General features: G+C 35.3%; 1 protein-coding gene and 1 long non-coding RNA gene across 3 annotated transcripts; both read right to left on the reverse strand.

The window, feature by feature from the left end:
* Positions 1-306: 306 nt before the first annotated feature.
* LOC132642803 (uncharacterized) lies at positions 307-3,471 on the reverse strand. Its single transcript, XR_009583345.1, has 3 exons — positions 2,906-3,471; positions 1,707-1,772; positions 307-774 (listed from the first exon to the last, which is right to left on the reverse strand). It is a non-coding gene; the product is annotated as an uncharacterized LOC132642803 (long non-coding RNA).
* Positions 3,472-4,595: 1,124 nt separating this feature from the next.
* Positions 4,596-12,365, reverse strand: LOC132641816 (lysine histidine transporter-like 6). 2 transcript variants are annotated; one of them, XM_060358904.1, is made up of 8 exons: positions 12,267-12,365; positions 8,180-8,319; positions 7,191-7,574; positions 6,390-6,783; positions 5,948-6,053; positions 5,725-5,816; positions 5,565-5,633; positions 4,596-5,000 (listed from the first exon to the last, which is right to left on the reverse strand). In XM_060358904.1, exons 1-8 carry the CDS (start codon positions 12,306-12,308, stop codon positions 4,902-4,904), a joined length of 1,326 nt encoding a protein of 441 aa, XP_060214887.1. In that variant the 5' UTR covers positions 12,309-12,365; the 3' UTR covers positions 4,596-4,901. The 2 variants fall into 2 exon arrangements, with proteins under 2 accessions (XP_060214887.1, XP_060214886.1); XM_060358903.1 differs by lacking the exon at positions 12,267-12,365 and adding an exon at positions 8,587-8,816.
* Positions 12,366-13,426: the final 1,061 nt, after the last annotated feature.

Below are 13,426 nucleotides of genomic sequence, written 5' to 3' on the forward strand. Positions count from 1 at the left end.
TTCCTACGGCTGGCTCTATCGCACGATCTAAGATTCAAAGAAAGGTAACATCCTAAATGTCCTGTAGCCTCCTGTTTATCGATGTGGTGCACAACACACCGACAAACAAGACTCTACTAGACACGGTCTGTAGACATTCCAAGGACGAACTGCTCTGATACCACGTCTGTCACGACCCAGCCCCGTGGGCCGCGACTGGTGCCCTACTCGGGCACCCAAACGGACATACAAACTAAATCATCATAGCAAAGCTTAATACGGATTTCATATTCATCATTTTTTTTTAAACAGAGTTGAGAACGAACATTATCTTGCGCGATTGCGCGTACAAAACATTATATCAGAATCAGAAGAGGCGGCGGAATATACATCGCCGAACATATGCACATATATCAAAAAGCCGGCAAGGCTATCAAATATGTAAAAAGCCGACAAGGCTGTCAAATATGTCAAAAGCCGACAAGGCTATCAAATGGCACAACGGCCCAAAACACATATACAAATGCACGCCGACAAGGCTGCCATAACGAATAGAACCATATAAACACAACTGTACAGAAGTAGGCACACACACCCACAAATACGTCTACAGACCTCTAAACAGACCGATCAAAACATATGGCGGGACAGGGCCCCCGCCGTACCCCTGAACAAATATGTACATACTCAGCGAACAAATATATACCAACATATATGCTCTGAAATGAGAAGAGCACTCCAACCAGCAGAAGGGGATGTCCTAAACTGGTGAATCACCAAACTGTGCGTCTGTACCTGCGGGCATGAAACGCAGCCCCCGAAGAACGGGGGTCAGTACGAAATATGTACTGAGTATGCAAAGCAGAATATACAGAAATCAAACCTGAGACATAAACGAAACAGAAGTGCCGAACATAAGTGCAAATCCAATCATATCAAAATGTTTAGTTTCAAACATGTAAGTCATGCATGGGGTACAGAAGAATATGGTCGCCCGCCCGTCGATGGCGCCATAACACAGCATAACACCAGAAAGTTTCAAATCTCCGTATCCCCGTCACATATCGCATCACCGCATAACGCCATACACAGCATAACACCAAATATAAGTGGAACCCGACCTTCTTTTGCGAGTAGCTCGGTGAACCATAAACACAGCATAACTCCGGAGTATAACAAAGTGCGCACGACAACAGAACCGGCCCGGGACTCAGTGAAGGAATAACAGAATGCACGAGTAGAGTCGTGAGTAGTCATATGCATAAAATCATTATCATAAATTCAAACATAAGCAAAATGATCATACTTGAATTTCGAAATAATAATCATAGCAAATTCTTTAAAAAAATTTCCGAATTACATAAGGGAAAGTCGCGGGACCCACGGACGGGTATTGACCCCAGTCGGGCCCGCCTATGGAAAACATACATATCATATGTCATATAGACTTCTACAAAAATATTGGAGTAATCCGAGCATATTTGTGCAAGATATGGCATTCCAAAAATTACGAACTTCTTTAAAGTGAACCCTTTTATGCAAAATTCGGAAAGCGATTATTTCAAAGACATAAGGGTTCATATTTCATCAAATCATACATAAGAGTGCCAAGGAACATATACGGACCATAACATGCTCGGATTTCGAATTGGGAATTTCTTTAAGGCTCTAATCTAGCCTATGTAAAACTAAGACATGCCAAAAAGAAAGGAGGTTACTTTACATACCTCGTACGCACTCCAAGATAGCCAACCTAAAGTCAATCCCAATCTACGCCTCGGGATCCCCAAGGTCTACAAATATGCCAACGAATATCCAATATTAAACATAGGCACTTAAGCCATTTATTCCAACTAATCATTAAATTCTACAGAAAATTCGGCAGCATTTCCCCTGTAAATAGGCCATCCCGAGAATTTAACTCGCTCAAAATCAACAACAACAACAACAACAACCAACCTAGCAACATCGACAATCAATCCGAAAGGCAATATTGCATTAATACTCTCTTTTACATCATTCGACAACATTCATAATATTTGTTTCAACGGCTTACATTCAAGCCACAATATAGCTCATACATTCAATTATCAACCCGAATCTTTACCAACAATATTCAAGGACATTCTAAACGATTCACATAATATTTCCAACGATCCAACATTTTTTTTTCCAAATCTGGCCGAAACAGCCCCTAAAACCGTGAACTGCCCCCTTTAAACATTCCTCATTTTCACGTCATGTTTTGTATCTCAATCCACAATATAACGATATCATTTTCATTAAATATACAAATTACATCAACGCACAATAAGCCTCAAAACAGCCCGCGCAATCTCAACATCAATCTTAAGTCATTAGATGCTCATTTCCAACTAGAGTTCATATCGACGATAACTAAAATACTAAGCGATAGTGATGCGATCTTCGACACAGTATAGGACTCACATTCGTCCACACTACCCATATACATATGTTAATGGTCCTCATATATAAAGATTACATTAAATGCACAAAGTTCTCCAAGTCAGTCCGCAACGCTTACTATATCAATTCGGGACATTAATTCTCATTTCCTACATAGAAGTCATCACAATAACCATTTCGACGCTAAGCGATATTAATTCATTCTTTGCCAAACATTTGGGACCATATATATACGGCCACACCCACATATATATACATATACACATTTAGATCGTTCTAATTTATTTCTTCACTCTACAACAATTTACATGATACAAGAATTAATTCATCAATTCCATTTTCCACACCCATATACACACCCACATATACCCCACACACGGCTCACACACCATAACATAACCCACTTCCAACATATTATATCTCATGATTTTCATCCATATTAACATACTACATTGTGCACAAAACATTCACAACTCATAAAACAAGAGAAATGTTTTACCTTTCTTCTTTACTCCACCATTAGGCTAGGGTTTGAAATCCACAAATTTGATGGTTGATCGCTCCAACGACACTTCCACGTTACTTAGGGACCTCTAATTAGTGGGTTTGAACCAAAGAATTATTTTTGGGAAGGCTAAAAATGAGGGTTGGTTTTCTTGGTTTCTAGCCTTGAGCCTCCATGGCTTCAACTTTGCTCTTCCTTTTTTTTTTTTTAAGTGTTGGAATGACAAGAAGATGACTTGAAAGTCATCTTTTTAAGTTCCACAAAAATTGCTCCATGTGTCCTTGGGCCCACACATGTGTTGGACCAATTAAATTGGCCACAACAATGTGTGGGGACCACTTCAATCCACACATCTTTTTTTTTTTGCAAGACTTTTAATTTCCAAATTATGAATTTTGGTCCCAAATTTTCCTAAGTGTTCAATGCCAACAATTTCATATTCAACTTATGCCTCAAAATAAAATCAAATGGTCAAAATTTCCGACTTCAAATCCCGAAAGAGTCTTGGCCCTTAATTGTCATAGTTAATCCGGGTTGTCCCAATGTATAAAAATACGGGACGTAACATATGTATAACAATCCAATTTATTAGTGATATTATTCGCTTTGGGCATAGTTATGCATGACTTTATAATGAGTCAACGTGGTCTAAGGCTTAATTCTTTATATAATTCAACATCCCTCATGTGTTTTGCGGATGTAAGATTTCCAAAGGATATCATATACACCTCCCCTTATGGATTCAACGATATGCTGACTATCAGTTGAACACTGAGCATTGCCCATCATTGCAGCAAAGATCTGGTTATTTGAAGTGGATTCTCCCTTTTGTAATATTGTGCCCCATTGACTTAGAAAGGGGCGGACGTCAGTGGGGGAGTCAGGATTTTCACCCGAAAGTTCAAAAATATGTGTTCCCTTCATATAAGAAGCATTTTAGGTCATCCTCGGCCTTCGTTCACAATTTAAAAAAAGGAAGATCTCTCTCCATTCGTCGAGCTAGCTTAGCCCACTAATGATATTTTTCGGGAAGGTATATGCACGACTTTAAAACACATCACTAAGAGCTAAGACTTGTTTCCTTATATACGTAGCATTTCTTTCGTATTTTGCCAATGTTGGAAATGCTAGGCAAGAAAGGGGAAGCATTTTTTTTCTATTTTAAGAAAAGGAAAATCTTATTTCCTTAATCATTGTACATTTCAATTGAATTAGAAATTTTGTGTCCAACTCTAAATTTGCCTAGGGTGTCACACCTGTGCCTGTTGTTTCGTTTTGAGGTCAATAAGTTGTAGTTAGAAAAAAGAAGAAAAGCAAAATGGTTCTTAGTCATTTCATGCCGATGACACGAACACCTTTTCATCCAATTTAACTGGAGAGGCAGTTGGTTAGAAAAATTGGTTTTTTCAGGTTTTCATAATTTTATTTGCTTTGATTATAGCATATTTTAAGGTATCCATGTATAGCAATGAAAGTGATTGCAAAAGCCTATCACGTAGTGCAATGGTCAAGATCCCTCCACTTTTAATAAGAGGTCTTTGGTTCGAGCACTGAAAATGGTTATTTTCTTGGTAAAAAACGTTTTTCTCATTTAATCGGCCTAGCGGAATCGAATTCAAATTAATCGGGTTAGTAGATTTAGAAACCAGATGCCTCGACTAACCACCAAAAAAAAAAAAAGTGATTACAGAAGACAATAATTTTTTTCCATAGAAAAACAGAACTGTCATTACAAGATATGTTTAATCTTCTGAAACTCAGCTCAGTTCTAGAATCCAACTTAAATTGGATAATTGATAAAAAGGAAATTTGCTAATATTCTGAATGAGAAATCTTAACATAACTACTAGTACTTCTAAATAGTGAAATCTTAACTTCTTTTTTCTGGATTAGATTCACTCCAAGTTACTAGGAGTACTAGTTTTTAGTACATAAATAGATTTATGTTAAACTCAAGTGTATTCTTTTCTATAATAACGCAGCAACATCTTCATGAATAGAACTCATAGGACGAAGAATCAGCAACAATATTCCTTAGTCCACCAACTGTGGAAGCTATCATAATGAATACTCCAATAAATATGCATGCCTGAAATAATAAAAAATGCCAAACATCATATCAGTAGAACTCTAGATGAAACAAAAAAGAAAAAAACATCAGGATAAAAAGAGTTTGAAAATAATTCAAGGTTCACTTGTAATAGATTCAAGTTTAACTTATGTACACTGACAGTTTAACTGAATTTTTACATTGTCAGTCACCGGAAGATTAATTGAATTGGATACACTGATACTGTAAAATAATTTTTACATCATATCTGTATTTTAACCTATTGTAGTTTCCTGGTTACTAATCCCACTTTTGGTGGACAGTAACTGTAATTATCTTTTAGATGACTTGATACTGTCAGTGCATATATATAGAAGTTAAACTCCAGATATATAATTACCGGTAACCGGCCATACTAAGTAAGAAGTGGGATTTGTAATTTGGAGAATTTGGCAAGTTACCTGCTACTATAACACGTTAAAATACGTACTCTAATTTTTTTCATATAATGTCAGTGTATACAACTAGAATCTTACTAATTCAGTCTGTTGTCTTTGAAAAGCAGAAAAAAGGGGAAGAAAATGAGAAATGTTTTGGACTTACCCAATTTATCAACCATGAGCTACTGAATCTCCTTGGTTTCTTGATCTTAAGCCACATTATGCTTGGGAGCTGCAGCAAGGAGTAAAATTTAAAAGTTGATTATAAAAGTTGGTCTACAAGAAAAAAAAAAATCTATAAAAGAAATAGAAACTTGACTTACAAAGTAAGAAGTAGGAGCAAAACCAAATCCTCCAAAGAAACCAAGAAGATCACCAAAGAAAGGGAATGTTACACCAAGAAACAAAGTGAAAGCTGCAATATTAATAAGACACTGAGTATAGCGAAACAGCGGGCCAACAACTGGTTAAATTTCACCTTAGAGGCGTCAAAATATGATTTTGCGACTATTGGATTAGAAAAGATGTAACGATAAAGTGCCTCACCAACGTATGTAGTACGAACGAAGAATCTCAGCAGTACTCCAGGTGGGAAATTCCAAGTTTTCACCATTTTTTGCTCCATCAAATCAAACACTGGCATAGCATAAACCTGCAACAACAATTTTTCTTGTTACCTCTAGCTAACACTCATCGCACGACTTGCATAGAATGGCCAAAAGTAGATTGACCTGAACAAGTACATCTGACCTTTCGTCTTGATTCATAATCAAGAAAGACAGGATCTAAAGATACGCAATTCTTGATCTTTTTAGAATTCTGCTGATCAAGTGAATCAAATATTTTATTGATGATTCACACGGTTTTCTACCATATGCAGTCCAATTTCATTGTTTTTTACTTAGCTTAAGAGTTAAGAGAACAAAATGCATAACGAAACGAGCTACATTGACTCGTGCATTTGATGATTTTGTTGAAAAATGAGTACCTGATAGCTGCCTATGACATGAACAACCACCATCAAGTTAGCAGCTGCAATGAGCCAAGATGGCCTTTCAAGTCCCACGAGCACGTTGTCATCGACGTCTTGGCCAAATGCCCAGTAACCGATGAAAGCAACGGGGAAATAGCAGAGGGCATTGACAAAATAGGCCCATACAGCACCTTTCCACATTGGTATTCTGGAGGGCTTCTCGGGCGTTGATGGAATTGTGGCCTGTATCTCAAGTACCACGGCGTGGCCCGCATAAGCAAATGAAACTTGCCCTAACGCGTTGAAGACTCGAAACATGTAGTCCATTGGACTAGTTTTCTTGTATGCGTAGCTCACGTTCGGGATTCTGCCTTTGCCCACACAGCCCACCCATGCTATAGTTGAATAGCTGCCACACCAGATAAAAAATCCCAATTGAATTTTGTGAGTGTCAGTTAATTTGATCTATATTGCTTGGACTCTTCAAAAATGTTTCTGCACCCATGTCGGATCCTCCAAAAATGCACTATTTCTCGACGATCTGACACGCACACGTCCACATTTTTTTAAGAGTCCGAGCAACATAGAATCTAATATATAGTAAGAATATTGAGCAGAGTATGCTATTGAACTGTTCTCATAAGTAAAGTATAGTCTGATACCATGATTTTCAACTTCTTTTTGTACCAAAAAGGTAGGTAAAAATAGCATACCATAATAGTTAGTGCAGAATTTTTTTAATGTGGTTTCAACTAAAACAGGGAGATCAGAACTTATTAGGCTAATCTGAAAGGCTGAATCAAGAAAATTAGTTACCTCAGTGACATGATTGCAGCAGCTAAAGAAACACCAGAGACAGCATTGAAATTTGGTAACTGTGACAGAAAGAAATGGATGGCACCAAAGATGCAAATCCAATAGGATTGTCTTATTCTGGTGCAATTAGTACAAGCAATCTCCATGAATTTCTGCAGGCACTTTCCTCCAGTAACCATGTACACAATGTCACAACCGACCTGAACAATCAGCTGCTGTGGAAGCACTATCCATGCCCCAAGTTTTGGTCCAAAAACATGTTTTCCAAGATCCTTGTACCGATCGAAACGAACTCCAGGCACACATTCATGGAGTTGTATCATTTGCCACATTGTGTTTAAGGTTATGCACCATGATAAGATCATCACCACTGTCCCCGGACCCCTGATGGACAAAAACAACTTCACTTCAACCACAACAGAATAAATCCGTCCAAGACATAATTAAGTAATAATAGCATGCTCTCTCTAACAGCCTAAGTTTTTAAATGAGTTAGTCACATAGTTTCACTTCAACATGGTATCAGAGCAGGCAGAGGTGCCCATGAAAAAAATCCCGCCGGCACGTGTAGAAATATGTACATAGAAGACATAATTAAGTAATGAAAGTGTGTTTTCTCTAAAGGCTTAAGCTTTTAGCTGAGATGATCACATAATTCAACAAAATCAAGCATTTTTTTAGGATGAATCCACAAGTGTGCTCTGTGTAACAGCTTAAGTTTGTAAATGAGTTAGTCACACAGTTTAAACATGGTGTCAAAACTGTTAGAGGTGCCCTGGAAAAGAATCAGACCAGCATATAAGCAAGTATGTTAAAGACATTATTAAGTCATAAAAGCTCGCTCTCATGACTTAAGCTTTCATACGAGATGATCATACAATTCAACATAATCGAACAACTTTTTAAGATCAATCCAACAAAAATATAGTGAGAAATAATTTAAATGCTTAGTGCAAAAACATAAAACTATGAATGTTTAGTATACATACCATCCTAAGTAGGCCATGGCATAAGGCAGACTGAGAACACCAGCACCAACCATGGCTGTGACTGTGTGAAAGGTTGAGTACCACCATTTCGCTTCGCGAGGAGGACCATCTTCTGCCCATTTCTCTTCCGAAGGAACTTCCTGCAAAGTCATGAATAAAACAATTCAATTCAAGAAACAAGCTTGTAATTTCAAGATTATTTTGCAATAGTTAAAACAACTCCATTCAAGAAACAAGCTTGTCATTTCAAGATAATTTACAATAGTTAAAACAACTTCATTCAAGAAACAAGCTATTTATTTCAAGATAATTTACAATAGCTAAAACAACTCCATTCAAGAGACAAGCTTGTTATTTCAAGATTATTTGCAATAGTTAACAGACAAGGATAGTGATAGAAAGCTCACCTTTGGAGCTGGTGGAACAGAAGATGAAACCATGTTTGCAAATGAAATTAGAAATACAGACAAGGAATGTGTGAGTTCTTGAGCAAACAAGAGCATGTATTTGTACTAGTTCTTGCCACTGATACTTGAGTGGAATAAAGGTTAAAGAAGTCACTTTTAATGGCTTCTTTTCCTATTTAATCTGTAATTCTTAAAATACCAAAGAATTTAACTTCTACACATCTTTGGTTCGTGGACAAAAATTATGTTTAGATTATAATGTACGGATTTTAATATTGCGATTAATAATTCATGAAGAATTTAATACTTAGGATTTGTTTGATTCATTGCATTGGAAATGAAATATACCATAAGTATGATCTGAAACATGCATTTGTTTTAAACTGGATAATTTGAATAAACTTTTATTTTTAATTTTAACCTTTTATCTTTTTATTTATCCTTAAAAGGGGCTTTGGTAGAAGGGCTATTTTGTTATTTTATTTGTTTTATCTGAGAGAAGGAGAGCCTTGACGTAATTGGTAAAGTTGTTGTCATGTGACCAGGAGGTCATGGGTTTCTAGCCGTGGAAACAACCTCTTGCAGAAATGCAAGGTAAGGCTGCGTACAATAGGCCCTTGTGGTTCGGCCCTTCCCCGAACCCCGCGCATAGCGGGAGCTTAGTGCACCGGACTGCCTTTTTTTTTATTTGTTTTATCCAAGGATAGATAATCCGTGGATTATTATCTTACATTGGATGTGGCATCAAATTATACTATTCCAAGATTCTGCTATTGATAAATTATACTAGTATTACTTATACCGAAAATAAAAATGCAACCATACAAAGCATAAAATAACACAAAATTCTATACTGGGATTATGAAATCCCTATAATCAAACGAGTCCGATAGTGTAACTCTTTTACACTAGTATTAGATTACTTAAAAGATAGCTACAGATAATATTCATAAATAAGTGAAATTAATAACTTGAAAATTAAGGCAAAATTAAATGTTATAACAAGTCAAAATAGCGATAGTCTATGTTGTTCGAACCCTCCAAAATATTATTGTATCCGTATTGAATCTATAAAACATACATAAATATTAGAGAATTCGACACACACCTATCGATATGTTTAAAGAATCCGAGCAACATGAGCGATAGTGAAAAAATTCTTTACACAGTTAAAGTACTTGCAAATCCATAAAGAAAATGTCAGAAATAGAGTACAACATTCAAGTTTTGTCTACCGAATATTAGTGCACTACCAACTACTACAAAAAAAAGAGGGAAAAGTTCTTTTCCAAGCAGCATCTGCTATGAGAGCCAATAAATCACACTTTTTCCTTCTTTAGGTGTGGGTTACTGCTGGATAATTTAATTAAAGGCTCGTATCACTCTTTAACTAATGTTTTCATCAAGTGAAGGTCAAGATTCTTGAACCCCCTTTAATTTTTTTTCTTTTGAGTTAATAGCAGTTTTGATCCCTCAATTATTGATACATTATGATTTTAGTCTTTGTAATATTTAACTAAGCACATTTGACCTTCAATTGAAACGTGCACTTTTGATCCCTCTACTTGTGAATATTCACAAATTTATCATACTGTCAATTGTTCCACCACTTAATGTGTTATGTTAAGATTGTATTGTTACTCTTTGACAATAATATAGTTTTAGGAATATTCCAAAATAACGTATTTCCTACTTAAAGGGACCAAATTCATTCATTTCAATTAATTGAAGGTTAAATATATTTTGTTAAATATCACAAGGACTATATTCAAAATTTACCATTAATTAGGGGACCAAAAGTGCTATTATCACTTCTCTTTTTATGCAAAAGAAATACAAAGCTCCAACAAGGTCATTTTCATGTAAAAGACTTTAAAGTGAGGAATTTCAATATTTCACGACTTGACTAATAAAAAAAAGTTTTAGTTGGTAGGTGATTTGTGCCAACCTTGGCATCATTACTAAGGTTAACTTTATAGAGAAGCAATTTTGTACCACATAATTTTAATAAAAGATGAGAAGACGTATGTTCATTAAAAGACTTTGACATTTTTGTGAAGTGTCCCAATTAGCTAGGGATCTACAAAATCAATCATGACATAAAATCAAATGTAGCACGGGGGGATTAATTTGACTATAAATTATTAGTGTCTGTAAAGTATATATTCAACCACAAGCTCCACACTAGCAAAAAGCCAAAAAAAAAAAAGGAGGTAAAAGCAAAGAATTTTCCACTTTTAGAGGCTAGGGAAAAATTAATAGATAAACCTCCCACCATATCAGTATCCATAGACACAATTAGAAGAGAATAAAACAGATGTACAGATATAAAATAGAGAGAAATCACTTTCGCACTTCACTTTATGTGATACATTTACTATTTGGAGAGCCAGAGGAATTATTATTTTTTATCAAAATTTTTTTATATGCCTTTTAAATATTTTGAATTGTGAATTATAATAGCTCTAGTATTTTTATTGTAGTTTCTAAATATATAAAGAAAATTTCATAAAAACTTTAAGATTCTTATGTTCGAATTTATACTGAAAATTAGATAATTTGACTCTCGTACTCAGGGGCGGTGCCACGTTAGCTCGAGGGGTTCATCCGAACTCCCTCGGCAAAAAATTACAGTGTATTTTCAAAGTTAAAATTATTTTATTATGTATATATAGTAGAAGTTGAACCCCTTGAATTCTTCGTGTATTTACCTTTTAGAATTTTTGAACCCCCTAGATGAAAATTCTGGCTCCGCCACTACTGTTGTACTCCGAAAGGAGTAATATATAAACCTCCCACCGTATCAATATCAATAGACAAAATTAGAAGAGAATAAAACAGATATAAAAAAGAAAAGAGGAATAAAGCCAGAGATTCTCAAAACTATACTTAAAATTGATTGACAGTAATCATAAGAAAATAAGGCATTGGTTACAAATTATAAAAGTCATTTTAATTCTACACTCGCATACCAAAAGTAAGAACAACCAAAAAATCAAGTCACATAAAGCAAATACAGCTCGCATGCGAAAAAGAAAAAAGAAACGAAAGGGAGAACAAAAACAACCAAAGAATGGCATACGGTGTGACTTAGCAATCAATAAAGTGAATAAAAATCACGAGAAATTAGTATTCAAATCTCCATAAAGACAGAACACATTCGATAATTTCTTTCAATTCGACTAAGCTTAGGTAAGAGACGGATTTAGAATATAAATTCTATGGGTTCAAAATGCCAGTAAATCAATTGACTATTTGAGTTACTGGTTTGAAATTTAATATTTGTACATATTCAGTAATTTTTTTTAACACATGCATAAACACGATTTAAGTCAATTCTACTGGGCTCGGTTGAACCTGTAGCTAATACTATATATCTGTCCTTGGCCTAGATAGACAAAGTTACCAGATATAATTTATAAACCTACGTTGGTGGGCAGCGACGAAGACAAGATTTCTACTAATTCAAAATAAAAGGGAAATAAACACACGAAAAAGTTCTATAGATTCAACGTCTACCATATATATATATGATTTTCTAGAAAAGGGGATTAAGATGAACCTTCTTATGTCCCTCTAACTCTGCCCCCAATGATAGATTTTATCGAAATGCGCATAAATTTACCCAAATATTATTTTGCAGAAAAGGAGGTGAAAGACTTAGGAATAGTAGTAACAACCTCTGGCAACGGCAGATGGTTTTCTGCATCAGTTGAGCTCATTGCAGTAAGAAGAAAGTGAGTAAATATATTCAACTAAATTTTCTTTAGTTTTCTCAGGACCCTCTTCTCTCTTTTTGCCTTGTCATAACTCACAAATTTATTATGATGCTCTTGTTCCAATGCAAGTGTTAAATTCCAGTGTGTTGAAAGTTGGTGTATTAAACTCACGTACTTTAACATTTAATGATAGTGTCATCTAACAGAACTTAACTGAAATGTGTCATCACCAAATAGGATGTTTCAGGGACCAACTTTTAACTAATACTAACAATATACAGTTTTAAACACTACATTTCGGAAAGCATTAATAAGCTGTTTGACCAAATTTTCAATTTTTTTTTTTTTTGCGAAGTATTTTTGTTAGAAATAATTTTTGAAAAAAATACTTCTGAGAGTAATAGTGTGTAACAACAATAACAACAACATATCCAGTATAATCCCACAAGTGAGGTCTGCAGAGGGTAGAGTGTACACAGACCTTACCTATGACTTGGGGGTAGAGGGATTGTTTCTGACAGACCATTGGCACAGAAAGAGAGTAATAGTGTATGCTTAGCTAATTAATTTGAAAAATATATTTGTTAATATTAGAGCATCACTATTGCTTGGACAAAGTTCCAAAAATTCTGATGGGAAAGCCTACTTTTTCTAGGTTAAGATTGAAACACAACAATGAATATTGAGTGGACTTGTGTCTAGAGAAATGAAACCAACCATAAAAGCTGCACTATAGAACACTTAAGAGCTACATTTTAGTTAAATCATTTCCCATATTATTTTTTGGTATAAGAATCCAACATGTGAAAGGAGTTAACTTTGTGATTTGCCTTTAGAAGAAAGGTGGGTCATTTACATTCATCATGTTCAGTATTCACAGAAAAATAAAGACCTCCCTTTTTTTTTGTCTGGATTTTGTTCAAAAGGCCCTCTTATTTTTTTTTGCCTTTGTCTGGTTAGTACCTTGCCGGGCCTTTTTTATTTTTTATTCCAATGAACTTACGGTAGTCTCAAATCTTACAGTTTTAGGTCCACAAATTTGCCCAAAAAAAAAAAAAAAAAAAAAAAAACCTCACACAACTAATGTCAATTTGTGAGGCGCACATAGTGGTTTTCTAAGT

This window comes from Lycium barbarum, chromosome 5, assembly GCF_019175385.1.
Source record: "Lycium barbarum isolate Lr01 chromosome 5, ASM1917538v2, whole genome shotgun sequence".
NCBI classification, from domain to species: Eukaryota; Viridiplantae; Streptophyta; class Magnoliopsida; order Solanales; family Solanaceae; genus Lycium; species Lycium barbarum.